Raw genomic sequence first — 19,110 nt, 5'->3', positions numbered from 1 at the left:
CTAGGCTTGTTGTAGTGTTTTGTTTCACATTGCATCTGCTTCTAATTGCCAGACTCTGCACTTGACATGTGTTATCCCAGTGATGAGCAGCAGTGCGACTCTGAAGAGGCTCCTGACACTTGCCATGAGACTTACCAGTGCTCTTTCTCTTCACGAGCTTTCTTGAACTTTCACTTTGATCGTGATGCCATCATGAAATCACTGGATATGTAACCAGCAGTTGCCCAAGAGCTTCATTATAGTCCCATGTGGAGTCACATGCCTTACCTTCCTCAGGGGTTTCATGGACATACAGGGATGTAGTGTGTTTAGATACATGCTTTCCCAAGGACTACTTTTCGCCTTTTCTTATTTTGGGTGGGTAGGATTAAACTTCTTGCTCTGTTTTTTGTGCAGCTGGCAATCATCAGGATTTTACCTTTCAGTATTAAAGTTTCCTCTCAAGTGTGTGTTGTTGGGCATTGCCTAAATGGGACCGTAGGCAATCTTCAGCACTTCAGTTGTCACAGAGCTGGCAGGGGCATGCTGAGAGTTGAAGTTCTTGCACAGTTTGAGTGCTGAACGTGATCGTTCCTTGCCCTACCTCTGGTTCTCCTTCTGTTTTCATATCTTCCTGATGTAGATGTGACACTTGATTGTTTTTATCATTAATAATACATTGTTACGGTGTTTGTTTTAAGGCAATCTTTAACCTGTGCATTAACCATATTTACGTACTGTATAGCTGCACTGTGGCTGCCTTGTATTCCACGTGCCATTGTCACTTATTGTCTGTGTCCTCTGAGGTATAAGGAGATTTTCTTGAGAAAAGCAATGGAGACTGCAATGGAGAAGGAGTCGTGGTGATAGAATGAGCCATACGCACAAGCTGTAATTGATGTGAAGTAAAAGGGGTAGTTTCCTTTTAACTATTCTTGTGCTGGGCAGCACATTTTAGTATGGTGTAGATATTGACTTTATTGATTTTTTAAATCTGTCTTTTTTTATTTTTGAACTTTTCCCCTTGTTTCTCGTGCAGCTGTCAGGTTTGGGATTGTGTGTGTGGTCTGATTGCTGCAGCTAGGAAGTCGTAACAATGGATAGTAAATGACTTGAATATACAGAAGCAACACAGACCCTTTCAGCTTGTTTTGGCTGCATGGGTCAGATTCAGCTGCAGGCTGGAAAGGAAGGTTAATTAGAGAGTTTAAAAGGGACAGTTGCATAGAATATATTCACCCATACAGAGATACAAAATGTTGATTCAAAGGTGACTGATTCACAAATGAGAACTTTTGTTAACATTCCCATATGGGAAAAGGCAGCATGGAATGGAAATCTTCTATTCAGTACATTCTTATTATTCTATATGGTGTAGTACAGGAAAGGTTTTGTCATGTTTGTGTAGCAAATCTGAACGAGCGCTTGGGATACTGGTGAGCCTGGAAGAAGATGGCAGCAGAGAAGTGCTGGCTCTAAATCTAAGGCAAACGCAATTGGCAATCTGTTCCAGCGCTGTTATCTATCTAATCTATCTATCTCTATATATACACACACAACTCTTATATTAATTGGTCCTGAAGTCGCATACATCAGTCACATGGAATCCGTTTTATAGAGGAACAGTGAATCAGGCCATAACCTGTTTGTTCTCATGATATTCAATGGGAAATGACTATGTGAGACCTCACTGAGATCCCATGCACAAGTTACTTACAGGAAGAAATCACTGACATGCACTGATAGAGGCTCGAAGGAGACTTCACTTGTCACAGGGACTCAACACTGGGCAAATTTGCTCATGGGCAGTTACCTATAGCAACCAATCAGTGAATAGCTTTTTGAAGCCAGCTGCAAGTAGGACAATGAATGCAGCAATCTGATTGGTTGTCATGGGTCACTGCCCATGGGCAAATTTGCCCAGTGTTGATAAATAACCCCCACTGACTGATGTTGGATGTTCTAATTTCTCTTTTCCTTCGGGAAACAGTGGAACTGTTCACTTGTACTACAGAGTCTCTCTCTTTCCCAAGTGATTGTTATTGGTGGGTGAGTCTAATGTGCAGACTAGGGGTGTAGACTGTATAAGCTGTGCCCTCATATTTTGTCCGTTAAGGAGAAATGGCTAGTGATGAGTAGGGCACCGCTAACCACAATTAACGGTGATAAAGACAATAATAATAATATTAATAATTGTGACTAAACCCTCCTCTAATACTTAGCATTACTTTTATAGGAGATTTGTTTAATGTCTAATCTCTGTAGCAATAAACTCCCTGCTCTTCATATTCATTGCAGCTTGTGAGTGGTGAAAACATGTAGTCCTGTTAGTGAGCAATGACTGGCCATTCTGTTACTGCATCATTGGAATCCTGTCCTAGAGACAATGTTTATTCAGTACAATCAGGTTTATATTATCCACACGGACCTCAGCTAATGTGAGAGCTTGGCTCACTGCTAGCACTCCCATCCACTGACTTCCATTAATATTAGATCTCACTCCCACGTGTGTCATGTGCTACATCCAGCCTGTGTGATATTCTGATTGGATGAATCACTAGGGTATCTGTTGCCCGTGTGATATTCTGATTGGATGAATCACTAGGGTATCTGTTGCCCGTGTGATATTCTGATTGGATGAATCACTAGGGTATCTGTTTCCCCTCTCTAATCTGTATACCAGTGTGTCTTACATGTTTTATTCCCACATTAACCAAACAACTAGCTGTGTGACCCAAATATAAGTTTTTATCCGCTGTTACAGGGAGGAAAAAATCCCACAACAGTTGGTGATGATGGTTTAGTTTGGGTGAATTGTCTGCAATGTTTTGGGCAGGGACAGGCTGCTGATAGAGCAACACTATGACATCAAGCTATAGTGTTCAGTACAGGTATGGGATCCGTTATCCAGAAATGTACTGGAGTTACTGCTTGTCTGATATGGAGACACAGAGCCTGGTCTGTAATGTGCTGCTGCTGTCAGGTTGGAATTAACGGTCACTGTTTCAATAAAAAGAATTGAGCATTAAACAAGATTGTACAAGTGCGCGTGCATATCAGTAATGAGTATATAGTGATGTCTGTAGTTCAATATACAGAGACATAACTGTCGCCTGCTTTCTGCCAAGTCTTTGCTGTGTGTGTGGCAGATGGAGCATTCAGAATTAAAGGGATAGTGTCACATTAAAGTCTCGGTGGAATTGCAGTTCTTGTAATTGTTTTTTTACTTGCTTGGACCAAAACTACTGAAACGAATCTGTTCGAGCAGCTGCTGCTTGATCCAACTAAACCTGTATAGGAGCTGGGCCTTGTCTTGAACACACTTCTGTTTCTAGCCACTTGCAGCTGTTGTGGTGCTGAGTTCTAACTCACAGCCCAATACTCTTAACACACAGCTCATTCCATGTGAGGAACTGTCAGTGCATTTTTGTATCATTGCAGCCCAAGCTGCCATTCTATTCAGCAGTAAATTACTTTTCAGAAAATGACAGTTTGTGTGTTTTTATTTTCCAACAAGAAGGTATTTGTAGTGCAGAGGCGGGGCTGGTCTGCCATTGTAGTGCTAGGAGTTCAGTGAGTGGTGCCTGGAAAGAGACTTTTGGCCAATCAAAGCATTGACAGGCCCAATACTCCAAGCAAACATGTTGTACCTCTGAGCAATGGGGCAGGTGCCACAGAAATCTAACTGGACACTGTTGGGGTTATGGAATAAAAAATCATTGTTTGCTGCAGGTCTCGTAACTAATCAACAGCCAAAATGTACTGGTCACATATTTAAAAGGAAACATCACATTGGTTATTGGGTTACTGCACTGTGTGCCTTTCATTACATACACACCCAACTAGTAGAACAGTTCCAGCTTAATATGACAATGTATTCAGTTTAAATCCACCCCCCCCCCCCCCATCATTTATCTACTGTGCTTAGAGGAACTTCCAGGGACCTGTGCCGTTTGTAATTTCAGCAATCTGGTAACGAGGGGCCTAATTACCATAGCAACCATGCATTGATTTGAATTAGAGACTGGAATATGAATAGGAGAGGCCTGAATAGAAAGATGAGAAATAAAAAGTAGCAATGATTATAAATTTGTAACCTTACAAAGCCTTTGTTTTTTAGATGAGGTCAGTGGCCCCCGTTTAAAAGCTGGAAAGAGTCAGAAGAAAAAGGCACATAATTTAAAAACATAATTTTTATAACATAAAAGTAATGAATACGGATGGGCAAATTTTTTTGCCTTGTTTTGCCGCGGAAATGATGCCCATAGACTTGTATGGCGTTGTACGTCAAATAAAAAAAAGATGCACGTAGACTTTAATGGGCGTCGGCAACGTTTCGACAGCAGCGATTTTTTTTTTTTTTGATTTTTTTTTTTTTTTAGCAAAATGAAAGGGTTTAAATTCGCCCATCCCTAGTAATGAAGACCAATTGAAAAGTTGCAGTGAATTGGCCATTCTATACCATCTTAGTGGCAGATTCACTAATTGGCGAAAAGTCGCATCGACTGCTTCACACTCATCGCCACACTTTGGCAGGCAAAAATTCACTCAATGCTAATTCACTACAATGCAGAGTTTTGTTGTGGGCCTCGAACGCTGGCGACTTTTCACTATCGTTACTTTGCCAATGCGAGCAATTCTGCCTTTAGTGGAAAAAGCATCAAAGTTCAAAAAACACTGGTGTCTATTCCTTTTTGGGTACCCGGCTTCCCCCCTACATTTCCTAACATATGGCACATAAACTATACACTGGGCTCATGTGTAGGGCATTATAACAACTTTATTTTCTTTATTAAGGTTCCCTGGGCTTGTGTAGTGTAATGTATTTGCTGCAACATATAAAATAAAGACGTCCATCCAACTTTAAATTTCCCGCCATATGCAAATTAACCTGAGCGCAAGACCTCTAGCGAATTTGCAATAGGCAGAATTGCACACTAGCACATCTTCACTTTATATTGCTCGCATTGCCGAAGTAACGCTACGAAAAGTCAACCGCATTCGCGCCCACAACGAAACTCTGTATTTAAGTGAATTAGCATCTGAGTGCATTTTCATCTGACGAAGTGTGCTGATGAATGTGAAGTGGTCGCTGGCGACTTTTCGCCGGTTATTGAATCTGCCCCTTCGCCCGGTCTGAGGTGGCGAAGGCAAGTCTGGCAAAAGAGGTAACGTTCAGTAAAATCGGCATCTTAGTGAATTTGCGAAGTAACGTCCATTCGCCTGGTGATAGAGAGCGAATGAGCGATAGGGTCTGTCTCTTTCACTAGCAAATTGGCGCCTGCGCCCGTTAGTAAATCAGCGATGTCCCTGCGACTAGTGAATAAGCGCCAGCGTTTGCCCTTTAGCGTTAGTTAACATAAAGGTGAAACACTCCTTTAATGCAGCAAGTAAAGTGGAGTAATCCAAATATTTGTTAGAAGGTGGGTGTTATGTATTGTTGAGAGATTTAATGGTTGGGAATGGCAGCTCAAATAATGGCAAAATAGTCATAACCCCAACCCCCCAAAAGTACATTCCCTGTTGTGCAGGTTGATGGTGGAGAGATCACAGGCCTGACTCAGATCCCATTTTCTTTTCTTCAGTAGGAAGGTTTCCTTTGAGGCAGGTGCAAGGGAGCTGGGATAGGCAGCGCCACCTACATGACTTGACTTCTACTAAACGGACCAATAGCAAACCTGGGATTTGGTTGTAGGAGGGGCTCACAAAATGCTCTGACACACAGGCTTTACACATAGGAAGTTATTTATTCCGAATATAAGAACATTTGTAAAATAAACATTATAAATTGCTCTGTATAAATAAATGCAGTATTTTTTTTTTTATATCAAATGAATACAATGACTATTAGACAGCGGCTGGGAATGGAAGGAAGGCATCGGATGACGAGATTCCAAATGACATTCTGTGAGTGGGCAGCATTAACAGCAATTCCACTGCCAGGCAGAAATACCGACACATTCTGATTGGCTTAGGCTGCACTTGTAAGGAAACACTGACATATATGAGACAGGGAGGAGCAAAGGTTGTGGAGAAGATAAAGGGAAATGTCATGGAGAGACTGAATGAGGCACCGGTTTAGCATGAGCCCTTATTGCTGGAATGACTTTACTGCTCTCTATTCCTTCACTATCTGCCATATTTACTTTAACTCTAGCTATTAGTATGGGCCATGCCTGGTCACATGACTGTTTTTTTTTCCACCATGACATTAAAAGGAAACATTACTTGATAAAACTCCTTGCAATAAAATGGCAAATCCACAAAAAAATGATCTCAGGGGCTTTATAAGCAAATGTGCACCCACCAACTTATTATTACATTTTAGGAATTCCTGCCAGGACACAATCCCGTGGGCTCTGAGCTTCTGCAGGGATAGAGCCAAGAGAACTTCCTTACTGGAGAAATAGCTCAGTTTTCCAGTTTTTGCCATCACCAATGCTTGTCCCTGGTTTGAAAAACAAAGGGTTAAAATAACCAACCCATCCCCATGGTTCATGTGTTGCACCAGGCTTGATAGAGAAGTGAATGGCAATTGTGACATGTAGTGACACAGGCAGACAGAATAATGGACTATAAAAACACACACATTGAATGGCCACTTATAAAGTGCTTCTATAGAAAAGGTTGATCCAGCATGTTGTGCTCCAGCTCTTGCAAGACTGCAACTCCCACCATCAGACTGGGGTGCTCCAACACCATGAGGGCCAGAGTATGGGGGGATCCAGAATTCATAAGAGACAAAAGTCTAAGGAAGTGTGGGGGGGACACAGTCATCTTCACATTTACTGTCATCCAGTCTTAATCCAATCATTACTGAGCTGAAAGGAAAATGTTCTCTTGGTATGAAACATCCAGTAATAACTACACAATGAAGACAAAACAGCAGGGTCACGGTGAGTGTGAGTGGGTCACAGTGAGTGTGAGTGCATGTTTTCATCTCCCATTATGGGCAGCTGGAAGTTACATGAGTGATGCAGACACATGTGCAACTATTTATGCAACAATCATGCAGGTAAGTTACACACATGCTGCTTATGTCACTTATGGGAAGTGGCTGCTGACAATTTAAAGGAACAGTTCAGTATAAAAATAAAACTTGGTAAATAGATCGTATGTGCAAAATAAAAAATGCTTCCAATACAGTCAGTTAGACAGAAATGTAATGTATAAAGGCTGGAGTGACTGGATGTCTAACATAATAGCCAGAACACTACTTCCTGCTTTTCAGCTCTCCTGCTTACCAGGCAGTAACCAATCAGAGACTTGAGGGTGGGGGGGGCACATAGGACATAACTGTTACTTTTGAATCTGAGCTGAATGCTAAGGACCAACTCACTGAGCAGATATGTCCCATGTGGCTCAGCTCCCCTTATAGTGGAGCTGAAAAGCATGACGTAGTGTTCTGGCTATTATATTAGATATCGGTACTCCAGCCTTTATACATTACATTTCTGGCTAACTAACTATATTAGAAACATTTATTTTGCGCAGCCAATTTATTTACCCAGTTTTTATTTTTCCTAAGCCAGTAATTAAGTAACTTCTATTCCATGGTTAGATGTTCCCCTGTGACATGGAGTTGTAGTTATGGGGGAGAGACCATTAAAGGCAGGGAGGATTACATGAAGTTGTAGTTATGGGGGAGAGACCATTTTCAGAGGCAGGGCATACATGGAAATGACTCATGATGGATGAATTGGTAGAATCTTGGCAAGGAGATGAAAATGCACAGGTCAGATTGGTAGAAGCGCTTTGTATGTCTATAACAATGACTGGCCTATCACATATAACATGGCAGTATTGCACATAGATTGGCATCATGGGACCCTCCTAATGGGTATTAATGTGACACAGAACAACATCAATGTCATTAAGAAAAAGAAATATACTATGAATACAATATGGCAGCTTCCAGGTACAGGAATCCAAGTGATTCTACTCACAGTGATGTGAAGAGGGCAGTAAAGTGTTACACGGTGTGTCAGATACAGCCGAGGGGCACAGGGGCTTATTTAAAAACATTGGCGCTAAATTCCAGTGCATTTGCCAATATCAACCAATCAGGGATTTCACTTATTTCTTTTGGGTTTCAGCCAATATTTGATTTCTTTATCTAACATTGTGGGAGACTAAAAAGGAATTGCTGATTGGTTGCTCCTGGAAAATGCATTTGTGCCATTATGTTTGTAAAACAGCCTCCAATATGGCCGCCTGACACGGCTAAGAAGGCAGACTGGATCACTAGAGGTTATACAGAGGTGTCCATCCAGTTTTTTTAGACTCATGGATGATGCTGGGAGTTGTAGTACAACAACTGCTAGAGAGCTTCAAGGTGGACACTGCTGTACAAAGGTGGGACAAGCCACAAACATTTGCTGGTAATGATCCCAAGACAACAATGTCCTCACAGCTATAATGAAAGTTCAATGTTAAAGTGAAACAAAATGAAGGTGCATCTTCGCTTTAGAGCAATGAAAGTCTCTGATGTGGGACCCCGTCTGACCCCCAGAGCCTTATGCACAGCAGGGCCATTCCATCTGCACGGGGGTGACATAGTTTGGCACATACCAGTGTCTAACAAACAGGAGGAGTCAGATAAGCACAAAGCAGGAGTCTGAGCCAGTCCTTCTCACTGATGGACTACAATGACTTTGGTTATGAGGTGAAGTCTTTACATAGAGACGTCTGAGTTTCATACAGAGGAGAATGTCTATATACAGTCACCATACGGCCGCTGCTTCTGCACTTTCCTCCAGATAAAACCTTTAAATAAAGGCAATTAACCGTCGCTCTGTGTAGCAGTGTGTGTCCCACATAGACTTGTAATGGCACATAGATTGTGTGTCAGGTTCACAGTGAGGTCTCGTTGGTGTGAGGTCTGGAGTTCTCCTCTTCCAGTAAAGCGATTCTCTGCTTGAGCATTCGCACTTGCGTCTCGTGACGCTCCACCATCGCCATCATCTGAGATTCCAGTTTCTTCAGTTTATTCTGATGCTTTTTCTTGGCCTTCTCATAGGCTGCCACCAGGTTGCTGCTCAGAGACAAAGGGGTGAAATAATTACAGTAATTGTTCCATTCCTATTGCTCACTTCACAAGGGAAAAAAACAATATGTGTTTAATGGGGCACATCACTATTTCCACTTAGGATTTAATATTGAAATGAATGTAATAGTAAATAATTGTTTACAATAAAATTCTCGGTTTATTGCATTAGTTTTGTTGGATTTCTATATTCTTTACTTCTCTGCTACGTTGACAGACATAACAGCCCAATGTTTGGTATGTAGTTGTACCCACATGAATTTCCAGCTCTACATTCCACAGCAATCCACCCAATGGCGCCTCACATTGTAATTGGCCCAAGTCATTCTTACAGGTCTCCAGCTCCACCCCAGAGACAGGGAACTCATTCTGAATGCATTAGACCAATGATCCCCAACCAGTAGCTCATGAGCAACATGTTTCTCTCCAACCCCGTGGATGTTGCTCTCAGAGTCCTCAAAGCAGGTGCTTATTTTTGATAATTCTAGGCTTGGAAGCAAGTTTTAATTGCATAAAAACTAATTATAGTGCCACACAGAGCATTTTGTAGGCTGTCAGTCCACATAGGGGCTACCAAATAGCCAATCACAGCCCTTATTTGGCACCCAATTGACTTTTTAATGCTTGTGTTGCTCCCCAACTCTTTATACATTTGAATGTGGCTCAGGGGTAAAAAAGTTTGGGGACCCCTGCATTAGACAGATCAGGACGTAATATTTCTGCATTCAGAAGCAGCACCGCAGGGGTAAATAGAACCAATAGGTACATGCAGCTCTGCTCACAAAATGCTTAAGGTACATTCCCATTTACTGTATGTGGCCGGCTGTATTGTAACTTAATGGTGCAATATTTTCACTAAACTGTATGAGAAGAACTTCAAGAAGCCCATGGGAAAGTTCTCCAATAATATGAAGGAAGTTTTCAGTAGAATGAGGTAAGTGAACTGATTTTACAGAGCAGGAAGAGATACAATTGATTTCATGACTCAGTAGAAAACAAATGCAATGATACATCTTATATGAAGCACTTGGAACACACAGGCCTGTGAATGTCACAGCAGAAGGGGGAGTCAGTACATCAGAGGCTGCACATTTACTTACCTGTTGGCTCTCTTCAAGTCATTGACAAACTCTGCCGACTGCTGATGTCTGATCTCACTGCTCTTTGTGAGTCTCTCTAAAGCGCTCACCAACTCCTGAGCCCGGGACTTCAGTTTCTTCTCCCTGAGAAAAGAGCTAAACTCATTAAAGTGTGTCCTAGTGACAAACAGCACACACTGTGTATTGTTCAGCCCAACCCTGTACTTCTGCACACATCTTTCTCCATGGTTACACAGTTGTTAAATAATTCTACTACTTACAGCAGAGATTCCTCGAATCCCTTTATACTGTTTTGAAATGCTGGGGTCACTGTGTTGTGCAATGCTGCATGTTACAGACACTGTGCTCATTACTGATCTACAAGCTGATGTGGCTACAATAGGAAGGTGCATCTTGAAAACTGTTATGCACCGTACCATCATTCCACATTACTTGAGGGGCCACCTAGATCTCAAGCCACAAATGCTGCTTGTCTCTAAATTGTTTGAAACCCTCTGTTTATAATAAAGGTTTCACTGCAATAAAACTATTGGCATCAGGGAAGTGAGTTCATGGGGGGTGCCAGTGATGATAATCACTTCCCTGATACAAATATCTAGTGGAAAACTGGGCAAATATTAACTAGACAGGTTTAAAAATGCTGTCAGACAAAGACTGAATGAGAACGTTGCTGCCTTTCTTCTGCAGGACTCATAGGCCAGTTGTATGAGGTGATTATTAGTGTTCAATCTGCAGCTTATCACTGGCCATTGTCACAGCACAGTAGTGCACATATTAGCTCAGTTCTGGCTTCTGTATAAATTATTTGTTCTATTCCCTACAATGCAGGAATGGTCACACCACTGGACTCTCCTTCTGCTGAACTGCAATTCCCAGCATTGTCTATATCATGTTTATATGCCAGAGCCTCGTGGTTGGGTTTCTCTTTTAGACTGTAGAGAAATCCCATAGACAATGTGATTACAGGTATGGGACCTGTTATCCAGAATGCTTGGGACCTGGGGTTCCTTCAGTAATTTGGATCTTCATACCTCAAGTCTACTAGAAATTCATATAAACATTAAATAAACCCAATAGGCTGGTTTTGCTTCCAATAAGGATTAATTATATCTTAGTTGGGATCAAGTACAATGTACTATTTTATTATTATAGAGAAAAAGGAAATCATTTTTGGATAAAAGAGTCTATGGGAGATGGCCTTTCCACAATTTGGTGCTTTCTGGATAATGGGTTTCCTGATAACGGATCCCATACCTGTACTAAAATGAAATGAAAATACGTTGTGAGCTCTTAGAGGCAGGGACCTGGGCCTTATAACACATTCCACCTACTCTGCTGCTGTGTGTATTTCTTTTTATTTATTGCAATATTTGTCCCCCTGTTTGTACTATTACTGTACTGTAAAACCATACAGAGCTCGGTACTCAGTAGTACTATATGGAGATATACATGGGTACCTGTGTACTACAGAGCAGAGTGCGATTCACATGTTTGGCCATTAAGGGTCACTCTTTACTTTCACAGACAAACTGAAATGGGCTCTGAGAAGCTGTTAAAGGGCCCAAGCACAAAGTGGAGGAGAAGACAGAGGTAGGGGTATGTATGATGGGAGTGTAGGGGATTGTGTATTTGCTGCACTTACAGCAGTACCATGACAATAAATATATATATATATATATATATATAAAGCTGGCAAACAACCCTGTTTCATTACTTGGCATGGCACATTACCCTGTGTTCCTGGGCACCACAAATTAGACTGCAAGCTCTATTGGACAGGGATCCACTGTACTGTATAAGGATCCACTATAGGTGTTATAGCTCCAAATTACTCGAAGGCTGTCTCCCATGGACTCAATTTTAATTAAATAATTCACATTTTAAAAAAAATGATTTCCTTTTTCTCTGTAATAATAAAACAGTAGCTTGTACTTGATCCAAACTAAGATATAATTAATCCTTATTGGAAGCAAAATCAGCCTATTGGGTTTATTTAATGTTTAAATTACTTAAGGTATGAAGATCCAAATTACAAAAAGATCCATTATCTGGAAAACCCCAGGTCCCAAACATTCCCAAAATGTCTGAAGATCCAAATTACAGAGAGATTCCTTATCCGAATAACCTATGGTCTCAAGCATTCTGGATAACAGGTCCCATACCTGTACCTGTAACAGGTTGTAAAATCCAAAATAAAAAAAGTATTATTTTACACTGCTATTTTACTTTAACTATTATATTAGAATAGAAATGCTTGTGGCAGAATGAGGTATAATTGTTTAGCACAGGTTGTACCATCATGTGGGCTTTGCACTGTAGCCTTGTGGGACTGGTTAAACAGAAGTCAGAATGGAGGGGTAAGTCTCACAGCGTCGGAGACTTGTCTGATCTGTACAGACACGGGCACTGGTGCTTCATTCAGTCATTACAGAGGAACGGCTCATGTCAGCAGTGCAGGGAACACTGGGGATCTCTATACTGCAATACTGAAGGCTAAACTATCCTACATTATAATAATGATCTCTATGTGACAGTTACATAGTTGAAAAAAGACAAAGTCCATCAAGTTCAACCCCTCCAAATGAAAACCCAGCATCCATACACACACCCCTCCCTACTTTTAATTAAATTCTATATACCTAACTATAGAGTTTAGTATCACAATAGCCTTTGATATTCTGTCTGTCCAAAAAATCATCCAAGCCATTCTTAAAGGCATTAACTGAATCAGCCATCACAACATCACCCGGCAGTGCATTCCACAACCTCACTGTCCTGACTGGGAAGAACCCCCTACGTTGCTTCAAATGAAAGTTCTTTTCTTCTAGTCTAAAGGGGTGGCCTCTGGTACGGTGATCCACTTTATGGGTAAAAAGGACCCCTGATATTTGTCTATAATGTCCTCTAATGTACTTGTAAACTGTAATCATGTCCCCTCCCAAGCGCCTTTTTTCCAGAGAAAACAACCCCAACCTTGACAGTCTACACTCATAATTTAAAGGGATACTGTCATGGAAAAACATGTTTTTTACAAAATGTATCAGTTAATAGTGCTACTACAGCAGAATCCTGCATTAAAATCCGTTTTTCAAAACAAGAAATGGATTTTTTTATATCTAATTTTAAAATTTGCTATGGGGCTAGACATTTTGACATTTCCCAGCTGCCCTCAGGTCATGTGACTTGTGCTCTGATAAACTTCAGTCACACTTTACTGCTGCACTGCAAGTTGGAGTGATGTCATTACCCCTCCCTCCTACAAGCTGCTGTAATGTAAATAGAGCCTTGTCTGCTGAGCCTGTCAATTGAACAATAGGCAGGAATCAAGATAAGCTCCCACTGACACCACTTCAGAAGGACTTAAATAAGATAGTCCCTGTGATCACTGCCCCCACTTACGTTTAAAAAAATAAATATATATATATATATATATATATATATATATATATATATATATATATATATATATATACACAATTCATTTTGGGCACTGGAAAAAATATTTTATATAGATATTTTATTATATTTGTTTACACAAAAATGAATGGCAGAAACACAGGAGTACACTCTCAGGACTGATGACAGGGAATAGAAAAAAAGGATAAAATAAGGAGGACATACTTGAAAACCAGGAAAACTTAGGAGGAAGTCTAGGAAGGGTTAAAATAGCTCAGGAGAAAGGAGGCAGTAAGTAGTTAATGAAAAAAGAAGTATTGCAGGCAGGAAAGGAGCACAGTGTGTGTGAGGTGGATAGCAGAGGGAACTCACAGCTCCTTTACCTCATCTAGTAACCAGTAAAACTAACTAGGAAGGCAGCAAGGAGAGAAAGTTCCCCCCTCCAAAGGAAAGCAGAGAACAAACTTACAGAACGGCAGGAGCTTTGATAGTGTCTGTGGGAGGAGGGGCTGCTAGTGCAGCTGTAGAGCAGAACGTAGGAAAGTGAAAGTAATTGGTTCCCTGCAACCATGTGACCTCTCTCCTCCAAACATCACACGCATGGGCAGAGAGGGGAGGGGGAGTGTACAGCTAGATTTTCATGTCGTAGTGCGACCTGGCTTTTCATTACAGAGTGGCTGCCTCCAAGCACACAGGTAATGCTGTGCCTGCTGTTAGAGCAGCACAGGATGAATGTGTAATGAGCAGAAATGGAAGCCCCCATGACAAAATACAAACTAAAATAACTTATGCATGGATTTGTGGATTAACATTTTATTTGCCAGACAGTGTTTATGGATGTGTGTTTTTTATAAAAATGCAAAACAAAAAAAAAAGTTTAAAATGACGACAGATTCCCTTTAAGTCTTCCATCCCTCTAACCAATTTAGTTGCACTTAGTCTCTGCACTCTCTCCAGCTCATTTATATCCCTCTTAAGGACTGGAGTCCAAAACTGCACTGCATACTCCAGATGAGGCCTTACCAGGGACCTATAAAGAGGCATAATTATGTTTTCATCCCTTGAGTTAATGCCCTTTTTTATGCAAGACAGAACTTTATTTGCTTTAGTAGCCACAGAATGACACTGCCCAGAATTAGACAACGTGTTATCTACAAAGACCCCTAGATCCTTCTCATTTAAGGAAACTCCCAACACACTATAATTTAATCTATATTAATATGTTTACTGAGCTTTTATATTGAGTTGCCCTCTAAATAGTTTATATTAGGGGGTTACAATGTTGTGTCATACCTGGGAGTAATACACCTGTAATAACATTTGTCTGGATATGTTTCTAGCTGCCATTTTGGTCTTTATGGCAAGGAACAAAACAAGGGCACTTATCAACCGATGTCAATGAATCAGCGCCCTCCAGTGGCCATGTTGTCACAATGCATTTCTCAGAACCAAAACTACTTTAGTATGATATGATTTTAATATAATCGAGCCCTGGAACATGCAGGATATAGTGGTGCAAGGGCCAACTAAAACAGACCCTTTCCTGACAAATCTTCAAACTTTAGTTGATACATTCACTTTCTGGGTGCTGAGAGTCCTTTGAATAAATACATCGATTCCAAATGACCATCTTTCATTTATAAACAGTAGGGATGAGCTGAATCCTGAATCCTGCTCTTTGGATGTGCCTGAATCCTCTATAAAAAGGCTTGGATGTGGCTGAATCCTCAACTATAGCTTGGATTGGATACATGTCTAATAAACAATTAGGTGCCACTATGCTGCTTATACAGTGCCTATAGGGAAACTCCCAGACTCCTCACTGTGCCGTCTCTTCTATATTGAGTCAGAATGTTGGAAAAGTCTTCTACAGAAAAGGGCATTGGCAGCTGTGAGAAGGTTAAGAGCCGGAGAAGAAGAATAGTAGTGAGCACATGGATGAATGAAAGCGTGTGTGGATCAGGATCTTATTGCATGTATAACATATACATCCACAAGGTGCACAGCCAGTGAAACGGATCAGCAGCTGCAGACATCAGCCGGCAAAACACTATAATATTCAATTCATTTTGGAGAGAATGTATTCAGCGGCAGGAGAAGGGATTTATATTGCCTTTCCTTCAGCAAGGAGAAATAGGGACGACTCGCTATGGAAACACGGCAGTGAGAAATCCAGTTATGGCTTCTGTCTGACATGTCATCATGGAGAAATTAATATCTAAACACTGGGTTTTGTTCCCAGGTACCAGGGAAATAAATAAGCGCACAATCCTGTCTTCCTGTTGTCTGGCTCTGACAGATATCATGTGTACGTTACAATTCACTGGCTACACAGATTACCCATCATGCAATGCTTGCAGTGTATCTAGCCAAGAGGGGTAATTAATATCATGCATAATCACCTTTCTGTCCTACAGACCAGCATTTTATTATTATAATAACACAAAAAAATGCTGCTTATACAAATAATATCTCTAGCAGAAGCCCGGTGTTATATATTTACCACCTATGCACCATTATTTTAGGCATTCTCCTCTGTATGTGAAGAGTAAGTGTGTGCTGCTGCACCCAAATAGTCCCACACCAATAAGGTGCCTGAGATTCCAGTGCCTGAAGGAATGGGGACAATATACTGGTAATTAATGTATTCTACTTGCCTCAAACACTTACAGGGTTGTCGTTTATTGTGTCCAGTATCATGTAAATGCCAGCTCACCACTGACATCACAAAATAGCTCCATGGCATTAGACATATCACTGGACATAAGTAACAATTCAAATCCAAATTGCCCTTTGACAAGTTACCATGGGAGAAATGTTAAAAAATATTAAATTGCTCAGGGTGCTTTTCTAAGTTTTTGATGTTGCTCTGCTCATAAAGGGCATGTAAGGTTCTGATCTCTTCCTTGTGCAGATCAACATCAGAACGTTTCTCTGTTTTCCTTCTGGAGGTAGGACTGTATGGCAGGGACTGACCAGCAGGTCACAAAATTCATTATATTGACACTTAATAAAAACTTTAATAGCTCTGAAAAACAAATCTAAATTGCAAAAGTGCTTAGAAAAGCACTAGTAATGTGCGGGTTAACTAAAAGTCGACCCTAACCCGGTCCCCATCCCGCTGTGATGTCGCAGAAGGGGATGAGGCACGCCAGAGCGAGTATATAAAAAGGCTCTCATGGAGGCAGAAGTGGGGCAGTGGAGGGTTGCTGTGGGATGGACACAGGTTCAACCCAAACCCGCCTGCGACCTGAGAACAGTGTCTTGGAAGTCATCCTGATCCTGCCTGGCCCACGCATCACTAAAAAGCACCTTGAGCAGTTTTACAGTAATTTTTTTATAAGGTTTATCTTTTAAGACACATGCTGGCTGTGAGTAGGGTTGCCACCTGGCCGGTATTTTACCGGCCTACCAGGTAAAAATAAGGGTTGATCGCAATGTTATTAATAGGGAAAAAAGCTAAATATATAGGAAGGCCGGTATTTTTTTCTGGAAAAGGTGGCAAACCTAGCTGTGAGTAATGGCCACTGCTCCAGAGACTTCATTTTTTGGCAATGCACTACACAGACCTGCACTACACAGACCATGCACCATTATCACAGAGCATGCACTGTACTCTGCCTCTGACTGGGGTGTATATACAGGTGACTCCAGGCAATTATGGGCAATATAACTTGTCTGCTACTCAGAAACACATTCGTTAGCATTCATGATGGTGGTGGTGAGTGGTACCTGTATGTCACTACTATAGGCCATAGGCACAGCATTTCAAATCAATGCTGCCACAGGCGTTTGAAGGGGAACTAAATGACCACCATGGCTTTTTAAAAGTTAACCCTAATACACTGTCTCCTCTGTCCCCTGCCCAACTGCTTTGCTCCCCCTGCCTCCAAGTGAACTGGTCTCCCATACCTGTGAACTGCGAATCATCACAGCAGGGTTGGCAAATTACACTTGTTGCCCTGTTCCCAGGTTCTACAGCAATGACTGGCAAGCAGGCACCTGCACACTAGGCCTGGACCACAGGTTGTCTTCAATTAGGTGTGTGCTCCTAGTGTTGCCCATCAACTCTGCTGTGCAGCTCTGCAATTTGTTCAAGGGTACTGGGGACAAGTTCACTTGGTGGCAGTGGGGATGATTTGGCTGGAGAGGGGGCACAGGGTACTATGCACTGGGTACCAGATCAAACCATGTTTTAATGTATAGTTGCCAGTTAAGACTGTTTTGCTGATCCTGGCTCTCCAGTGACACGTGATATGTGCTGCAGGCTTCACGTTAACTTTAAATCTGGCATTTCCTCTGCTGGGTGAAAGATGCCAGTGTATAAAATGCCAATATCACCCAGGACATTAGCCTTATACTGTACCAAAGAGCCGTGTAGGAGCTAAAGGGAAACACCTTCCCACTGGTGGAGCAGATGTTACAATTTCACACTAGACAGTAACATTTGCTTTTTGCTGATTGCATTATCTCTCGCAACTGAAGATAACGTCTCACTGAGGGAGCATTTTGATTACCCTATCTCTTTCCTTCTCGTATGCTATCCAATTACTCAGCTGTCTCAAACAAAGCCTGTGTAATGATTAACAGCATCAGGGCAGACACATGGCTTGTTTGTTGGATACTTGCACAAAAAAGCAAGAACTTGAGGATCTGAAGGACATGCTCAATATTTAAAATGCTGAATAAAATACAATATTTGTCAGTGTAATGGCAGAGGGGTTGTTTTATCACCTGTGCAAAAGGTGGGATTTCAGTGCAGTCTGTGACTAGCATTGAAACCCAAAACCCAACAGGTTTAGCTGGTAAAATACCTTGTACCCATTAGCAAAGACCTTGTACCCAAATAGCACCTTGTACCCATCAGCACCCCCTTAAGCTCACATCTGGATGACAGACAAGTTATAGAACATCCTAGGCACCCATGTACCACACTGCCCACTTTTCATAAATAAATTGCTGCTGAAAGCAGGAAGTGTTATATTCATCTGAGATTTACAGGTTTTTCATTTCAAATATATGAATATACAAAAAGCAAGTCAGAAGTGAGATAAAACTACTTGTCGTGTTTTGTAATTATTCTAGTTATACACATTGTTTAACAAATGTTTTAATGAACAATGGCATCTTGACCACCTTACAGCCCCTCCTCTTGTCAGTGAGTGCATCATGTTATTTGCCCACAGACACAGCTACAGGAGACATTGTAGGAACCATATATACTGTATGCTTCGCCCTTACACATGCTAAAGATCTAAAAGAAGTGGGAGTGTGGTCCTGACTCACCTTCTGAGTGCACTTGTGAGCTCTGTAGCAAGTTCACTTTCATTGTATGTCCTCAACTCTGACAAAGACAAGGCAGAACCCTCTGTGGAATCCTATAGGAGAGTGAGGACAGAGCATTGCAGAATGATTATACACCACTCCTCATCTCAATACTGGATGTTAGTTCATGAACTAGAAGGACCCTGCATATTGATGCTGCTATCTCAATCAATGAGCCACAGAGCCTGGAGAAGTGAGGGCACAGCACAGAACTAAAGACATTTCTTGGCTGCGCAAAACTCTTCATGTTGGTTAGATTTTTAG

The 19,110-nt window shown here is 41.4% G+C and overlaps 2 protein-coding genes across 7 annotated transcripts in view; one reads left to right on the top strand and one right to left on the bottom strand.

Moving 5' to 3' along the window:
* Positions 1-6,207, top strand: part of dcp2.L (decapping mRNA 2 L homeolog) — a 31,673-nt gene extending 25,466 nt beyond the window's left edge. For 2 of the 4 annotated variants that reach the window (XM_018249341.2, XM_041582531.1), the window contains exon 11: positions 53-3,464. In XM_018249341.2, the coding sequence (XP_018104830.1) occupies positions 53-213 (161 nt within the window). In that variant the 3' untranslated portion in view covers positions 214-3,464. 4 annotated transcript variants of the gene reach the window in all.
* A 1,513-nt stretch (positions 6,208-7,720) lies between these two features.
* LOC108717348 (colorectal mutant cancer protein) overlaps positions 7,721-19,110 on the bottom strand; it is a 210,800-nt gene continuing 199,410 nt past the window's right edge. For all 3 annotated transcript variants that reach the window (XM_018264340.2, XM_018264346.2, XM_018264355.2), the window contains 3 exons: positions 18,808-18,899; positions 10,126-10,248; positions 7,721-9,013 (listed from right to left, as the gene is read on the bottom strand). In XM_018264340.2, the coding sequence (XP_018119829.1) occupies positions 8,833-9,013; positions 10,126-10,248; positions 18,808-18,899 (396 nt within the window). In that variant the 3' untranslated portion in view covers positions 7,721-8,832. The remainder of the gene's footprint in view (positions 9,014-10,125; positions 10,249-18,807; positions 18,900-19,110) is intronic.

This window comes from Xenopus laevis, chromosome 1L, assembly GCF_017654675.1.
Source record: "Xenopus laevis strain J_2021 chromosome 1L, Xenopus_laevis_v10.1, whole genome shotgun sequence".
NCBI classification, from domain to species: domain Eukaryota; kingdom Metazoa; phylum Chordata; class Amphibia; order Anura; family Pipidae; genus Xenopus; species Xenopus laevis.
Note: the sequence above shows the minus strand (reverse complement) of the source record. Positions and strands in the feature narration are given on the sequence as shown.